At 45.4% G+C, this 12,026-nt stretch overlaps 1 protein-coding gene across 4 annotated transcripts in view; it reads left to right on the top strand.

Annotated features, from left to right (window-relative positions):
• Positions 1-1,178: 1,178 nt before the first annotated feature.
• TRIM36 (tripartite motif containing 36) overlaps positions 1,179-12,026 on the top strand; it is a 52,450-nt gene continuing 41,602 nt past the window's right edge. The window contains exon 1 of one of the 4 annotated variants that reach the window (XM_079995455.1): positions 1,179-1,318. In XM_079995455.1, the coding sequence (XP_079851581.1) occupies positions 1,256-1,318 (63 nt within the window). In that variant the 5' untranslated portion in view covers positions 1,179-1,255. The remainder of the gene's footprint in view (positions 1,319-12,026) is intronic. The other 3 variants (XM_079995459.1, XM_079995456.1, XM_079995460.1) reach the window with 3 other exon arrangements.

Here is a 12,026-nt window from a genome sequence, read left to right on the forward strand (position 1 = left end):
CAGGGGTCCCTTTACCTTTTACCTAGGGTGACCATACGCAAAGGGGCTTCTGCATCTTTAACAGCTGAGTCATGGAAGCCACCAAACCCTGGTTTCTGTTTTGATCCTGAAATGTCCCACTTTTCCTTAAGAGGTCCCTATTTTCATTGGAGTGTATGGAGTTATGCAAAATGCACCCACCCCCCAGCCAAGGTTATAAGTAACCATATAAGACATCTGAAGGTAGCCCTGTATAGGGAAGTTTTTTTAAAAAATAAATAAATGTTTTAATTTTTTTATATATATGTTGGAAGCAGCCCAGATCGGGAGGATAATAATAATAATAATAATAATAATAATATGCCCTTTTTAAATGTGGTTTTTTGGGGGGCTATTGGGTTGTTGGTTTTATTTTTATTATGTATTTTGTGCTTTTATATCTTGATTTTATTCTGTGAACTGCCCTGAGACCCCTGGGGAATAGGGTGGTATATAAATTCAATAAACAATAATGCAATAGGACAGCCCTATTTTCATCGGGAAAATGTTGGAAGGTATGGGGCTGTAGACCTATGCACATCCCTTACCTGGGAGGAGAGTGGCCAGATCCAATGGGGCTTCTGCACCTTTAACAGCTGAGCCATAGAAGCCTCACCTGCCGAAATTCCCCGCTTTCTTAAGGCGCCTGTTCCGCCTCTGGGCTACCCCTACCTGGAAGGAAGATCCCCCCAGACTTAAGAGTGAAAGTTGCTTAGGAGTAAACATGAATCGGATCGGGCCGATTTGGGTTCTATATAAATGGGCGCCTATAGATGGGATGCCTCGACCCTCCTCGCCGCCCCCCTCCGCTTGATCCCCGCTTGGCGAGCCCTCTGCCAGGCTGGCGGGGCAGCGAAGAGGATCCATCATCTCGTCGCCTAGAGGCGGAGCTTAAATATCCCGAGATGGGAGTTCAGCTTATGAAAATTTCACATCCCTCTAGCCTCTCGTGTGTTCCTTCTTTCCGTTAGCTCAGCCTTGACCGGCTCGCAAATAGAATCAATTAAGGCAACGGCGTCTGGTTTCCCTCGGAGCGCCCAGGGCGCGCGCGCGCGCGCTCTCTTCCGACGGCGGGGGTGGGTGGGAAGGAGAGAAAAGAAAAGAGAGAGAAAAAGAAAGAAAGAAAGCCCCGCCAAGTGAAAGGGACGAAGGAGCCTGACTACAATATATTTATTTTTGTGTTGGGGAAGGACGTCGGGGTTGTTTCCTAGCCGCCTCCTCGTTTCTTTCGCTGACGATGTCCGAGCCAGAGGAAGGGAGTGAGTTTGGCTACATAGTGGATCTGCTAGAAAAAGGCAAGGTAAGGCGACGAAACCAGGAACCCCGATTCCTCTTCTTTCCGAGTCGGGAACCTTGCAGGCACTCCCCCTTGCAAAGGCGGGACTGGGCGCGCGCGTTTCTTGCAGCTCCGGCCGGGATCGGGCGCAATTGTTGATTTCCTTCCAGTTTGCAATGTGCGGCGGGAGCGGCAGGACTTGCCGAGTTGTTCCCTCTGTATCCCACCCCACCCCACCCCACGAGGCTGCGAATACAACCCGAGAGGAGGACGGGAGGTCTGTCTGGGTGCAAAAGAACTACTTGTTCCTCGTTGTCGCTTTTGTCTTCTTTTTTTTGCCGGGCTGCAAGGGGGCGATTTGCGTTTGCAAGGGGGCTGGAAGTGGGCGGGAAAAGCGGGCGGGCGTGGCAGGCGAAACGAGAGCGGCGGCCGGTCCCGTGCAAAGCGAGGGGATCAAGCGAGGCCGCGCTGCTCCCTGGGGCAACGGGTTGGGCGCTGCCAAGGAATCGATAAGCCGCCCGACTGCAGCCCAAGCCCCGGCTCGTCTCCCTGCTGCGCCCCGCTCGGCCCAGCCGGGGACTAGACGCGCGGTGGCGCCTTGAAAGCCAAGGGAAAGGATCCGGCCAGTCGAGTTCCTTTATAGATATGGATATATGCACCAGGAGCAATTTCCAAAGAGTGTGTGTGTGTGTGTGTGGAGCTTTGCTAATCTGTTGGAGCGGAGGTCTTGAGGCACTTGCTGAAGCCTCTTCGCTCACGGAGTTTATTCCATAAGAAAAGGTGTTCTGTCTTTAAGGCAGCCTTCCCCGACGTGGCGCCCTCTAGAGGCATTTACACGTTTGTCGACTTGCCACCCCGTTTTCCATTGTGTTTTTTTAAATATTTCCCCCTCTTTTCTGCACCCTTTCTTCTATCTCTTATACCATAACAATACTATAATCTCGAATCCCATCTGTTGCTTATAGTTCAAATCCTGCTCTCGAGTTCATCATATTAGAGTACAGTGGTACCTCGGGTTACATACGCTTCAGGTTACATACTCCGCTAACCCAGAAATAGTACCTCGGGTTAAGAACTTTGCAGTGGCGTAGCGTGGGTTGTCAGCACCCGGGGCAAGGCAAGTAATTTGTGCCCCCTAACCCGTGGATTTGCGCCCCCTAACCCGTGAATTTGACCCCCTAACCCTAACCCCCAGATGTTGCGCCCAGTGCGGCCGGCCCCCTCTGCACCCCCCACGCTACACCACTGGAACTTTGCTTCAGGATGAGAACAGAAATCGTGCTCCGGTGGTGCAGCGGCAGCAGGAGGCCCCATTAGCTAAAGTGGTGCTTCAGTTTAAGAACAGGATCAGGTTAAGAATGGACCTCGGGGTGGCACTGTGGGTTAGACCACAGAGCCTAGGACTTGCTGATCAGAAGGTCGGCGGTTTGAATCCCTGCCACGGGGTGAGCTCCCGTTGCTCGGTCCCTGCTCCTGCCAATCTGGCAGTTCAAAAGCACGTCAAAGTGCAAGTAGATAAATAGGTACCGCTCTGGCGGGAAGGTAAACAGCGTTTCCGTGCGCAGCTCTGGTTCTCCAGAAGCGGCTTAGACATGCTGGCCGCATGATCCGGAAGCTGTACGCCGGCTCCCTTGGCCAATAAAGCGAGATGAGTGCCGCAACCCCAGAGTCGGCCATGACTGGACCTATTGGTCAGGGGTCCCTTTACCTTTGCCACTGTATTTAAGTAGTCCGGGGAAAAAGGCTTCCATTCTTCCGCCAAACAACCATCGTCCGGGTCTCTTATTTTGGCTGTTAACTTTGCCAATTCCGAGTAGTCCATAGGCTATAATTCTCAACGTGCTTGGCTGTTTGGCCATGCCAACAAGTTGATGGGATTTGTAGTGCAAAGTATATGGAGGGCACTGGTTGAGGAAGGCTGCTTTAAAGTGTACCAAACTCTCTGTTATATCCAGAGCCAGCCCAAGACATTTTGCTGTAGGCAAAACACACCGTGCTGCCCCTGCCCCCACAATGCCCCACATGCAGACCTGGGCCCCCTCTACCCACTGTAGCAGCTGCACTACCACCAGGCCGGTTGCTACAACTGTACCCTCACCTGTGGATGCAGCGATGAGAGTGAAGCCCTGGTGGGGCTGGCAGTGGTGCGATGGCAAGGGTTGGATTCCGCCGCCTGAGGCAGAAGGCTTCAACTCACCTCATGCAGGGGTCAGATTTGGAGGTGGAGACAACCTGAAAAGCGGATAAGAACATAATATCTTCATAATAAGATCTTCATTGGCTCCCTGTACGTTTCCGAGCACAATTCAAAGTGTTGGTGCTGACCTTTAAAGCCCTCAACGGCCTCGGTCCAGTATACCTGAAGGAGCGTCTCCACCCCCATCGTTCTGCCCGGACACTGAGGTCCAGCTCCGAGCGCCTTCTGGCAGTTCCCTCGCTGCAAGAAGTGAGGTTACAGGGAACCAGGCAGAGGGCCTTCTTGGTAGTGGCGCCTGCCCTGTGGAACGCCCTCCCAGCAGATGTCAAGGAAATAAACAACTATCTGACTTTTAGAAGACATCTGAAGGTAGCCCAGTTTAGGGAAGTTTTTAATGTTTCATGTTTTATCGTGTTTTTCATATTCTGTTGGGAGCCGCCCAGAGTGGCTGGGGAAACCCAGCCAGATGGGCAGGGTATAAATAAATTATTATTATTATTATTATTATTATTATTATTATTATTATTATTATTATTTAATTGAACAATTTGGTTGTTGCCAACTCACAGGGTTAGTATGGACCCCACATCCCTGAGAATAAGCCACTTAGTTCATGCTACAGAGGTATAGACTGGGATTGACAGAGAAAAGCAGACCACTTGGATCCATTTGAGAGAGAAATCTGGGTGCCAGGTCTGCTCTCTTGTACTGGGAGGGCTTTGGTCAGAGAAAAGTGTCAAGGAAGGTGGCTGCTGTCTCTATAGTCTTGGTTTATAGTACAATGGTATCTTGGTAGTCAAATGGCGTGGCTTCTGAAAAAATCGGCTCCCGATTACCTCAAACCCGGAAGTGAGTGTTCTGGTTTGTGAACGTTTTTCAGAAGCCGAACGGCTGACGCGGCTTCTGATTGAGTCAGGAAGCTCCTGCAGCCAATCGGAAGCTGCGCCTTGGTTTCTGAACAGTTTTGGGAGTCGAACGGACTCCCAGAATGGATTAAATTCAAGAACCAAGGTACCACTGTATTTTCTCCAGCACCCCAGAATTATCTCATCTGAGGGGGTGGTGGAGGAAGCAGCAGCGATTACTGGATAGTTTTGGGGTGGGAGCGGCCTACCTTTCAATATGGTTGGTGTGCGAGGCTGGTTGCAAGCAGCTTCTCCCAGCCTCTCTCTTCCATTACTGGGGCTATTGGGGTGTTAGCTACTGCACAGTTTCTTCACCTTCCCTGCTAGTCAGAGCCTGTTCTGTGCTTTTCATGCATTCAAGGGGAACTTCTCTGTTTGGAGGGACTGGACTGTTAAAAGGGACAAATCAGCATGAGGCAGACTTGCGCTAACCAACAAACTGCTTTCTCCTGGGCCCATACTTAATTCCTCTGTTCTAAAGTGTTGACGGTGACTGCTGGGATTAAATTAGAATTAAGCAGCAATAGATGTAGTTTATGTAGAGAAGAAGTTGATTTGAACATGTCTGGGGTGGAGGTTGAGAGAGAATATTCCTTAGTCCGAAGCAAACATTATTTAAATAAATCTTAGCTGGTTGAATTCTGATTAGGTTAGGAAGAGAAATTGGAACCCTTCTGCTCAGTAATTTGATTACTGCAAACTCAAGAGCCACACTAGCTAAGAGCTTTTGGCAAAGGGGCAAAGCTTCTAAGCAAGGAGGAGTCTGGATTTGATCACATAATCAGAGTTGGAAGGAGCTCTGAGGGTCATCTACTCCACCCCCTGCAATGCAGGAATATGCAGCTGTTCCTCATAGGGATCGAACCTGCAACCTTGGCATTATCAGCACTGTGCTAACCAATTGAGATATCCAGCTGTATTGTGTGTGCCCCCTTTCAAATCTGACTGGCTGGTTAAGTCCAGTCAAAGGCAAAACAAAAACCAAAAACAAGTTAAAGTACAGTGGTACCTTGGTTTGCATACATCTTGGTTTGCATACGTTTTGGATTACAAACACATCAAACCCGGAAGTGTGTGTCCCGGTTTGCAACCTTTTTTTGGATTACAACCCTTTTTTTAAAATTACGAACAAATTTTTTTTGGAGGCACCATTGGCGAAAGTGTGCCTTGGGTTACAACCTGTTTTGGTTTACAAACGGACCTCCGGAATGGATAATGATTGTAAACCAAGATACCACTGTATTGCGTGACACAGGGGTTGCCACCCTTTTAGGGCACATATGTATAAAGCTACGCGGGTGGTGCTGTGGGTTAAACCACAAAGCCTAGGACTAGCCGATCAGAAGGTTGGCGGTTCGAATCCCCGTGACGGGGTGAGCTCCCGTTGCTCGGTCCCTGCTCCTGCCAACCTAGCAGTTCGAAAGCACGTCAAAGTGCAAGTAGATAAATAGGTACCGCTCCGGAGGGAAGGTAAACAGCGTTTCCGTGCGCTGCTCTGGTTCACCAGAAGCGGCTTAGTCATGCTGGCCACATGACCCGGAAGCTGTACGCCGGCTCCCTCAGCCAATAAAGTCAGATGAGCGCCGCAACCCCAGAGTCGGCCATGACTGGACCTTTACCTTTACCTTTACCTTTACTAGTGAGGAACTCAAACTATATCATTGTTCTTCCTGTGTGTGGCAGTCATACTGTCTGTGATATTTCTTCCTGTCCTTGTAAAATGTTATGTCTCATTTTTCCTGGTTGTTGCTGTTCTCCATCTTGCCTTGGGCAGAGCTAATATTCCATTGTTGTTTCAGAAATTTCTCCATTGCTCCGACATTTGTAAACCAGAGGGGTTGTCATGGTCACAACAAACATGATACAACTCTCTCGCATCCCACCTGTAACACCCACTCACCCCAAATTACCTTCTGTGCCGCAATGAGGCTTGAAGAAAAGTCTTCTATATGCTACGGAAGGCTTCTTTCAAGTGTAATTTCAGCAGGATTTGACCCTCTGGGTGCTTGGAAGGGACACATACATGCTCTCAAGCAGCATGTTGATGACCCATAGCACAATTTGTCTCAAGCGCCCTTGAGACAATACCGTTCATTGAGCAAGATTACGTTTACAAAGTTTCTGTTGATAAAGGTGACTCTGCTCGAAAACCTATCAGTCCTAATACTTCCCTGAACACAACTTGATTTCCACAGAATCTTTATGAGGTAAAAAGGGTGTGTTGGGCACAGCAGAAACGCTGTGGACTTAAAACTTTTCTGGCTGGCTAAATTTTCTGTTATTTTCATGCCTACAAATTGGTCTTAACCTGCGGAGGAGTTGTGTATAAGTTTTGTTAGCGCTTACCACTCCCAATGGAAGTTAATTATGGCTATCATAAGGATCAGTGTATGCATAAGCAATAGTCCCATGTTGCTAAGTGACACTCCTAAAAATAATTTCTCATTCTGTGGCAACAGATAGGGAATATGCTAGGGAAAAGTTGTCATCTTTCAGGAAATGATTTGTAAATGGAGCTCAGGGGGGAAACTGAGGGTGTTTGCATCTTCTTCACACTCTGAAAACCAAACTCCTCCTAGTGTGATATCACTTGTTATAGTAACTAGGGTTTTCTCTCTTCGCTGCTTCACAAAGTGTGCAACCAGCAGCCTATAAAACCCGGGGGAATTGAAGTTGCTTTCAATAGTTCAATACTGCATCACTGCCCCTGACTCTGTTATTGCTCCTATTGCTTGGCCAGCGAATGGACTCCACCAGGGAAGGGGCTCAACCTGTGGCCTATTATCCCTATTAACTCCTTTTAACCCTGACCATTGGCTATACTGGTGGGATTGATGGAACTTGGGAGTCCAGCAACATCTCCAGGGCCCACCCCTGAACCAAACATTTCTTGTTGAGGCTCAACCACCTCCATAGGGGCTCTCCATCATTCCCAAAGGGTGTGTTTGTCCTATGAGGGCATTTGGTGCCCTCTTCTACACTAGTTCTGCTGACTCTAGTGAAGCGTAGGTGTCCTAGCGATTGGACTAGCCGTGGTGCAGTGGCTGTCTGTGGTCAGTGGACTAAGGGGGCTAGGCTAGTCCCCTAAATGTTCCTGGTAAATTAAAGTATTAAAGCATGGTGCCTCCTTCCCAAAGTCTGGGAAACTTGTGTCCAGCTTAGGGAGGGAGGCGTGATGCTTATGCACATAGAAGAAGGACATTGTGAGGTCAGCTCTCTGCCCTCCCATCGCCCCCATAAGCTGGTTCCTCTGGCCCTGTCACCCTACGCCGCTGCTGGTGAGAATGTGAAAAAGGGCAGCACTGCACCCCAGACTAGAAAGTGGTTGAAGCACTTTCCCATGCCCAGTTTAATGAACAAAGTCCATTGGTAATTGTTTGGTAATTGCTCCTTTAGTAATTAAATTTAAAAAAATGAAGTTTGTTGGGGGGGAGGAGTCCTTTGAGCATCCTCTTAAATTGCCAAATTAAACATGCCTCAACTGCACAAATTCATGTAAAAGAGGCAGCAGGAGAGACTGCCTGTAACTAAATGGGAATGAAGCTCTCAGCTAAAATAACCAAAGTGATTTCATTTCAAGGTAGCATAATGATATTGCTGACGTTTTCTTTGATATTTGTGTGTGCTGTTAAAATCTGGCTCTATATATCCTGTCATCTCTTGTGTGCCGCTCTGAGTTGTCTGTCCATTGTCTAAAAGGCTAGGATTTTGGATCAAGGGGTTGTAATATATGGTGGTACTCTGTAGAGCAGGGGTCCCAAAACTTGGGTCTTCAGCTGTTTTTGGACTGCAATCCCATTGTCCCAGACCACTGGTCCTGCTAGCTAGGGATGCTGGGAGTTGGAGTCCAAAAACAGCTGGATACCCAAGTTTGGGGAACCCTGCTGTAGAGAAACTAAGACCCAAAATAAAAGACAAGCAAGGTCTTGCTTCATGTTGGAGAGAACATGTCTCTGATGCTGCTTTGAAGCCTTAGTTTTTTGATGTTAGTCTTCAATGTGAATTGTGGCTAAGAGGGCTAAGGGAGAAACCACTTCCTCAGCTTATTCATAAAGTATACTTGCAGGAAAAAAAAGTTTGCTTGTCTGGAATGTTGTTTAAAATTAACGCTGCTCTTTGTGTTGCAGCAGGAGTTTAAAATGCACACCATATGATATGCACTGTCTTGTGGAATGACAGCTCATATTCCGGTGCACTTCAGGATAGAGTGTTTAACTTTGCAGCATAGAGAGCAAAAGAAAAGTTTTGCATAATGTCACCAGCAAAAATGCAACATATTAATATTATTATTATTATTATTATTATTATTAAACTAAGATTTTACACCCGCAAGAAAATTCTGTCCACTTCTGCCGGAGAGAGAAGCTGCTTCTAAGTTTTCCATATCAAGATTGGGCGTGGGCTTATGGGGTTATGATTCCGGAAGTAAAACTCTTGACAAAATATTTTATTTAGGGCATGTGTTAAGCACAAGCTTAACTCTATCCAGTAGGAGCCAGAAACAACAGTAGCAGAGAAGCTGAAAAAAGTTGTTTCAAATACAGGAAGCTTGGTTAAGGCTTCTGGGCTATAACTGCTTCCCCAGTATTATGCAATCAATTTAAATATTTTTAGCTGACGTATTGTGAAATGTTGATTCCAAATTATTTTAGCAACTTCATATTAGAGAAATATGATGTATTCTAAAATACCTGTGTACTCAATTTGACAAACAAGGATAATAAACAAAGAGCATAGTAAACTGGCTACAAATAGAAATGATGTCTACTCCCAGTTCTCTGATGACATTTAGATTAATATTTCAAAATCCAGCTGAATATATGAATGCAGAATCTCTTCTTGAGTGAAAGTCAGAGACGCAAGATAGAGATTTCCCCCCTTCAGACTTATGTCAAAATGGAAAGTTTATTTATCAACGGCATTTTAAATAATTTCTTGCTTACTCTTTGTGACTATATATCCAAATATATAATAAAATAAAATAAAATAATATAATATACAGTATCCAAATAAATATATTGCCTGACAGTAGATCTTGGATTTTTTTCCTCATGAACCAACACAGCTACCTTTGCTTATTGTTCCTGTAAATAATTAAGTTATAGATACAGCTCTCGTCAAGAACTTCGCAAGAATCTCTTTCTCCCTCAAATGGCTAGTGCCCTGAGACTTTTGAGTAAAGATGGACAGATTGTGCTGTCTGTGTGTCTTCTGTCCTGGATGGTGTGTGTATTCTGTGGTTTCCTGTGTCTTCTTACGCCAGCCTTCCCTTCCCCCAAGGGATACAAATGCTGCTCTTAATGTAATCATTACAACAGAACAATCAGTGTATGTCTCCAGGACCTCTGCTGAATCAGAACTACTTTGTCGAATCCCAATAGAAATTAGATGTGTGTGTCCAGGGTGGGGGTGGGAGCTGAACTTTAGCCTGAAATTCTGTATATCTATGCTTACCTCTGAGTAAGCCTCATTGACCTCGGAGGGGCTTGTTTCTATTTGTAGGATTGCACCATTCATTGTATTCTTAAAGCTTTTGCAGGATTGTATTGACCTCACTGGTTTTACAGCTGCTGCTCTGATATTTTGTATTATTTTGCGGGGAGGGGTTATTGTACAGTGGTACCTTGGTTCTCGAACTTAATTCGTTCTGGGAGACAGTTTGATTCCCAAAACGGTTCGAAAGCGAAGGTGCAGCTTCCGATTGGCTGCAGGAGTTTCCTGCACTCAATTGGAAGCCATGGAAAGCCGCACTGGATGTTCGGCTTCCAAAAAACGTTCGCAAACCAGAACACTCACTTCCAGGTTTGCTGCATTCGGGAGCTGATTTGTTTGGGAGCCAAGCCGTTTGAGTACCAAGGTACCACTGTATTTGTTCTGCTATTTTAAATTACTGTATACGTACATCTTCCTGGGAGTCTTGTGCAGAAAGGTGGTGTTAGTTATCCCTACATAACAGTCAGAAGTCACCTGGTGTGGACTGGAAGATCAAACTGCTGATTAAAACCCTGAATTGGTTTCAAATATGACACTAAACAATAGACAATAGAAATATTCCGTCAAAATGCAACCCAAGGATGGTGCCTTTGTTCTTCTTAGGGAAGTTTTGTAGATGCTTTGTTCTCCTGGAGCAAAACAGGATAATTGACTATCTGGCGCATCTGAGAACAAGAAAAGAATTTGTAACTACTTGGTTTGTGCTTAGTCTTTCTGCTGAGATAATAGTGGATTGCCAAACTTTTCAAGATATTATATTACAAGTAGCTTTGAAATTTAAATTATATTACTGCTGAAACAGTTAAGAAGAGTAGATACTTACACAATTGCCCTGGTCCTACCTAGGCGGTTTAAAATATGCTTCTGTTACCTATGAAAGTAAAATGACCTTTAATTCATTGTGGTTTTAATCTGCGTAGTAGAGCAAGATAATTGAACTCTTCGTTTGAAAGCTCCTTAAATCCAAAACAAACAAACAAACATATCAACAGGTTAATCCTTTTCATCTGTTAGTGACAGGACTGAGCAAGCAGTTTTTCACAAAGGAGTCATGACAATAACAAAAGTTGGGAGGGACCGCCAAGAAACCTGCCAGTTTTATAATGAATCTACTTTGTGCCTGTGTGCATGCAAAAGCAGCTATTGTTGCCTTGTGGTCAGTGGATAGATAGATACTGGTTGTGTTAGTCTCAAGCAGCCTTTGTACACCCACCCACCCTGCAGTCTAAGAAAGACTTGTTTTTAATGGTCCCTAACAACTGAGCAATGATTCTATATCAATTAATTGTTGCTGTTAACCTTGAATATTATTGGTAGCTCAGCAAAAACTAATAGGTGGTGTATGGTATCTATAGGTACTACTTATCTACAGTGGTACCTCGAGTTAAGTACTTAACTTGTTCCTGAGGTCCGTCTGTAAGCTGAAGCATATGTAACCTGAAACATATGTAACCCGAGGTACCACTGTACTATGAAATAATCCCACTGGAATACTCTGGCTATTGGAATACTCTAGCATTCTCAAACTTCTTGCAAGTTTACAAGTAAGACTATATATGCACCAGATTTTTTGGGAATGGGCTGCTTGTTTTTCTTGAAATAAGACATAAACTAATTCATTTTTGCATATGAAAGATTAAAACTTTGAGGCTTAATGTGGAAAGTCTGTTTCCCCAACCTCTTCGGCCCCTTCCCCCATTATTTTGAAGCAGTGGTGACTAATTTCATTCTTCTGAGACTGAACATGTCTCTGGAGCCAGTAATATTTTTAGTTCATCTCTTTATATGTATGTAAACTTTCAAAAACAAACACTGTGCTGGACAGGGAAGCTTTGCCAAACAGACAAAATGTTAATAAGAAAGTTGAAGTGCTTTGTTGCAGTGTGGAAAATATAAAAAACTATGCTATCTCTTGTGACCCTAAACAATGTATTTTTAAAAATCATTGTCCTGTGGTCTGGGTAGGAATTGCAAAGCAATGGTGGAATCAAGTGCCCCTACAAATTTAAATACTTCACGGAGCAGGCCATGATCGAGTGGGGCAAGGGGGGGCATTTGCCTCAGGCGGCAGGTTGTGTGCGGCAGCAAAAACAGCATCCTATTCTAATAGGCAGAACCCAGCTGGAATGTCGCTGAG

Source organism: Podarcis cretensis, assembly GCF_951804945.1.
Source record: "Podarcis cretensis genome assembly, chromosome: 11".
Lineage (NCBI taxonomy): Eukaryota > Metazoa > Chordata > Lepidosauria > Squamata > Lacertidae > Podarcis > Podarcis cretensis.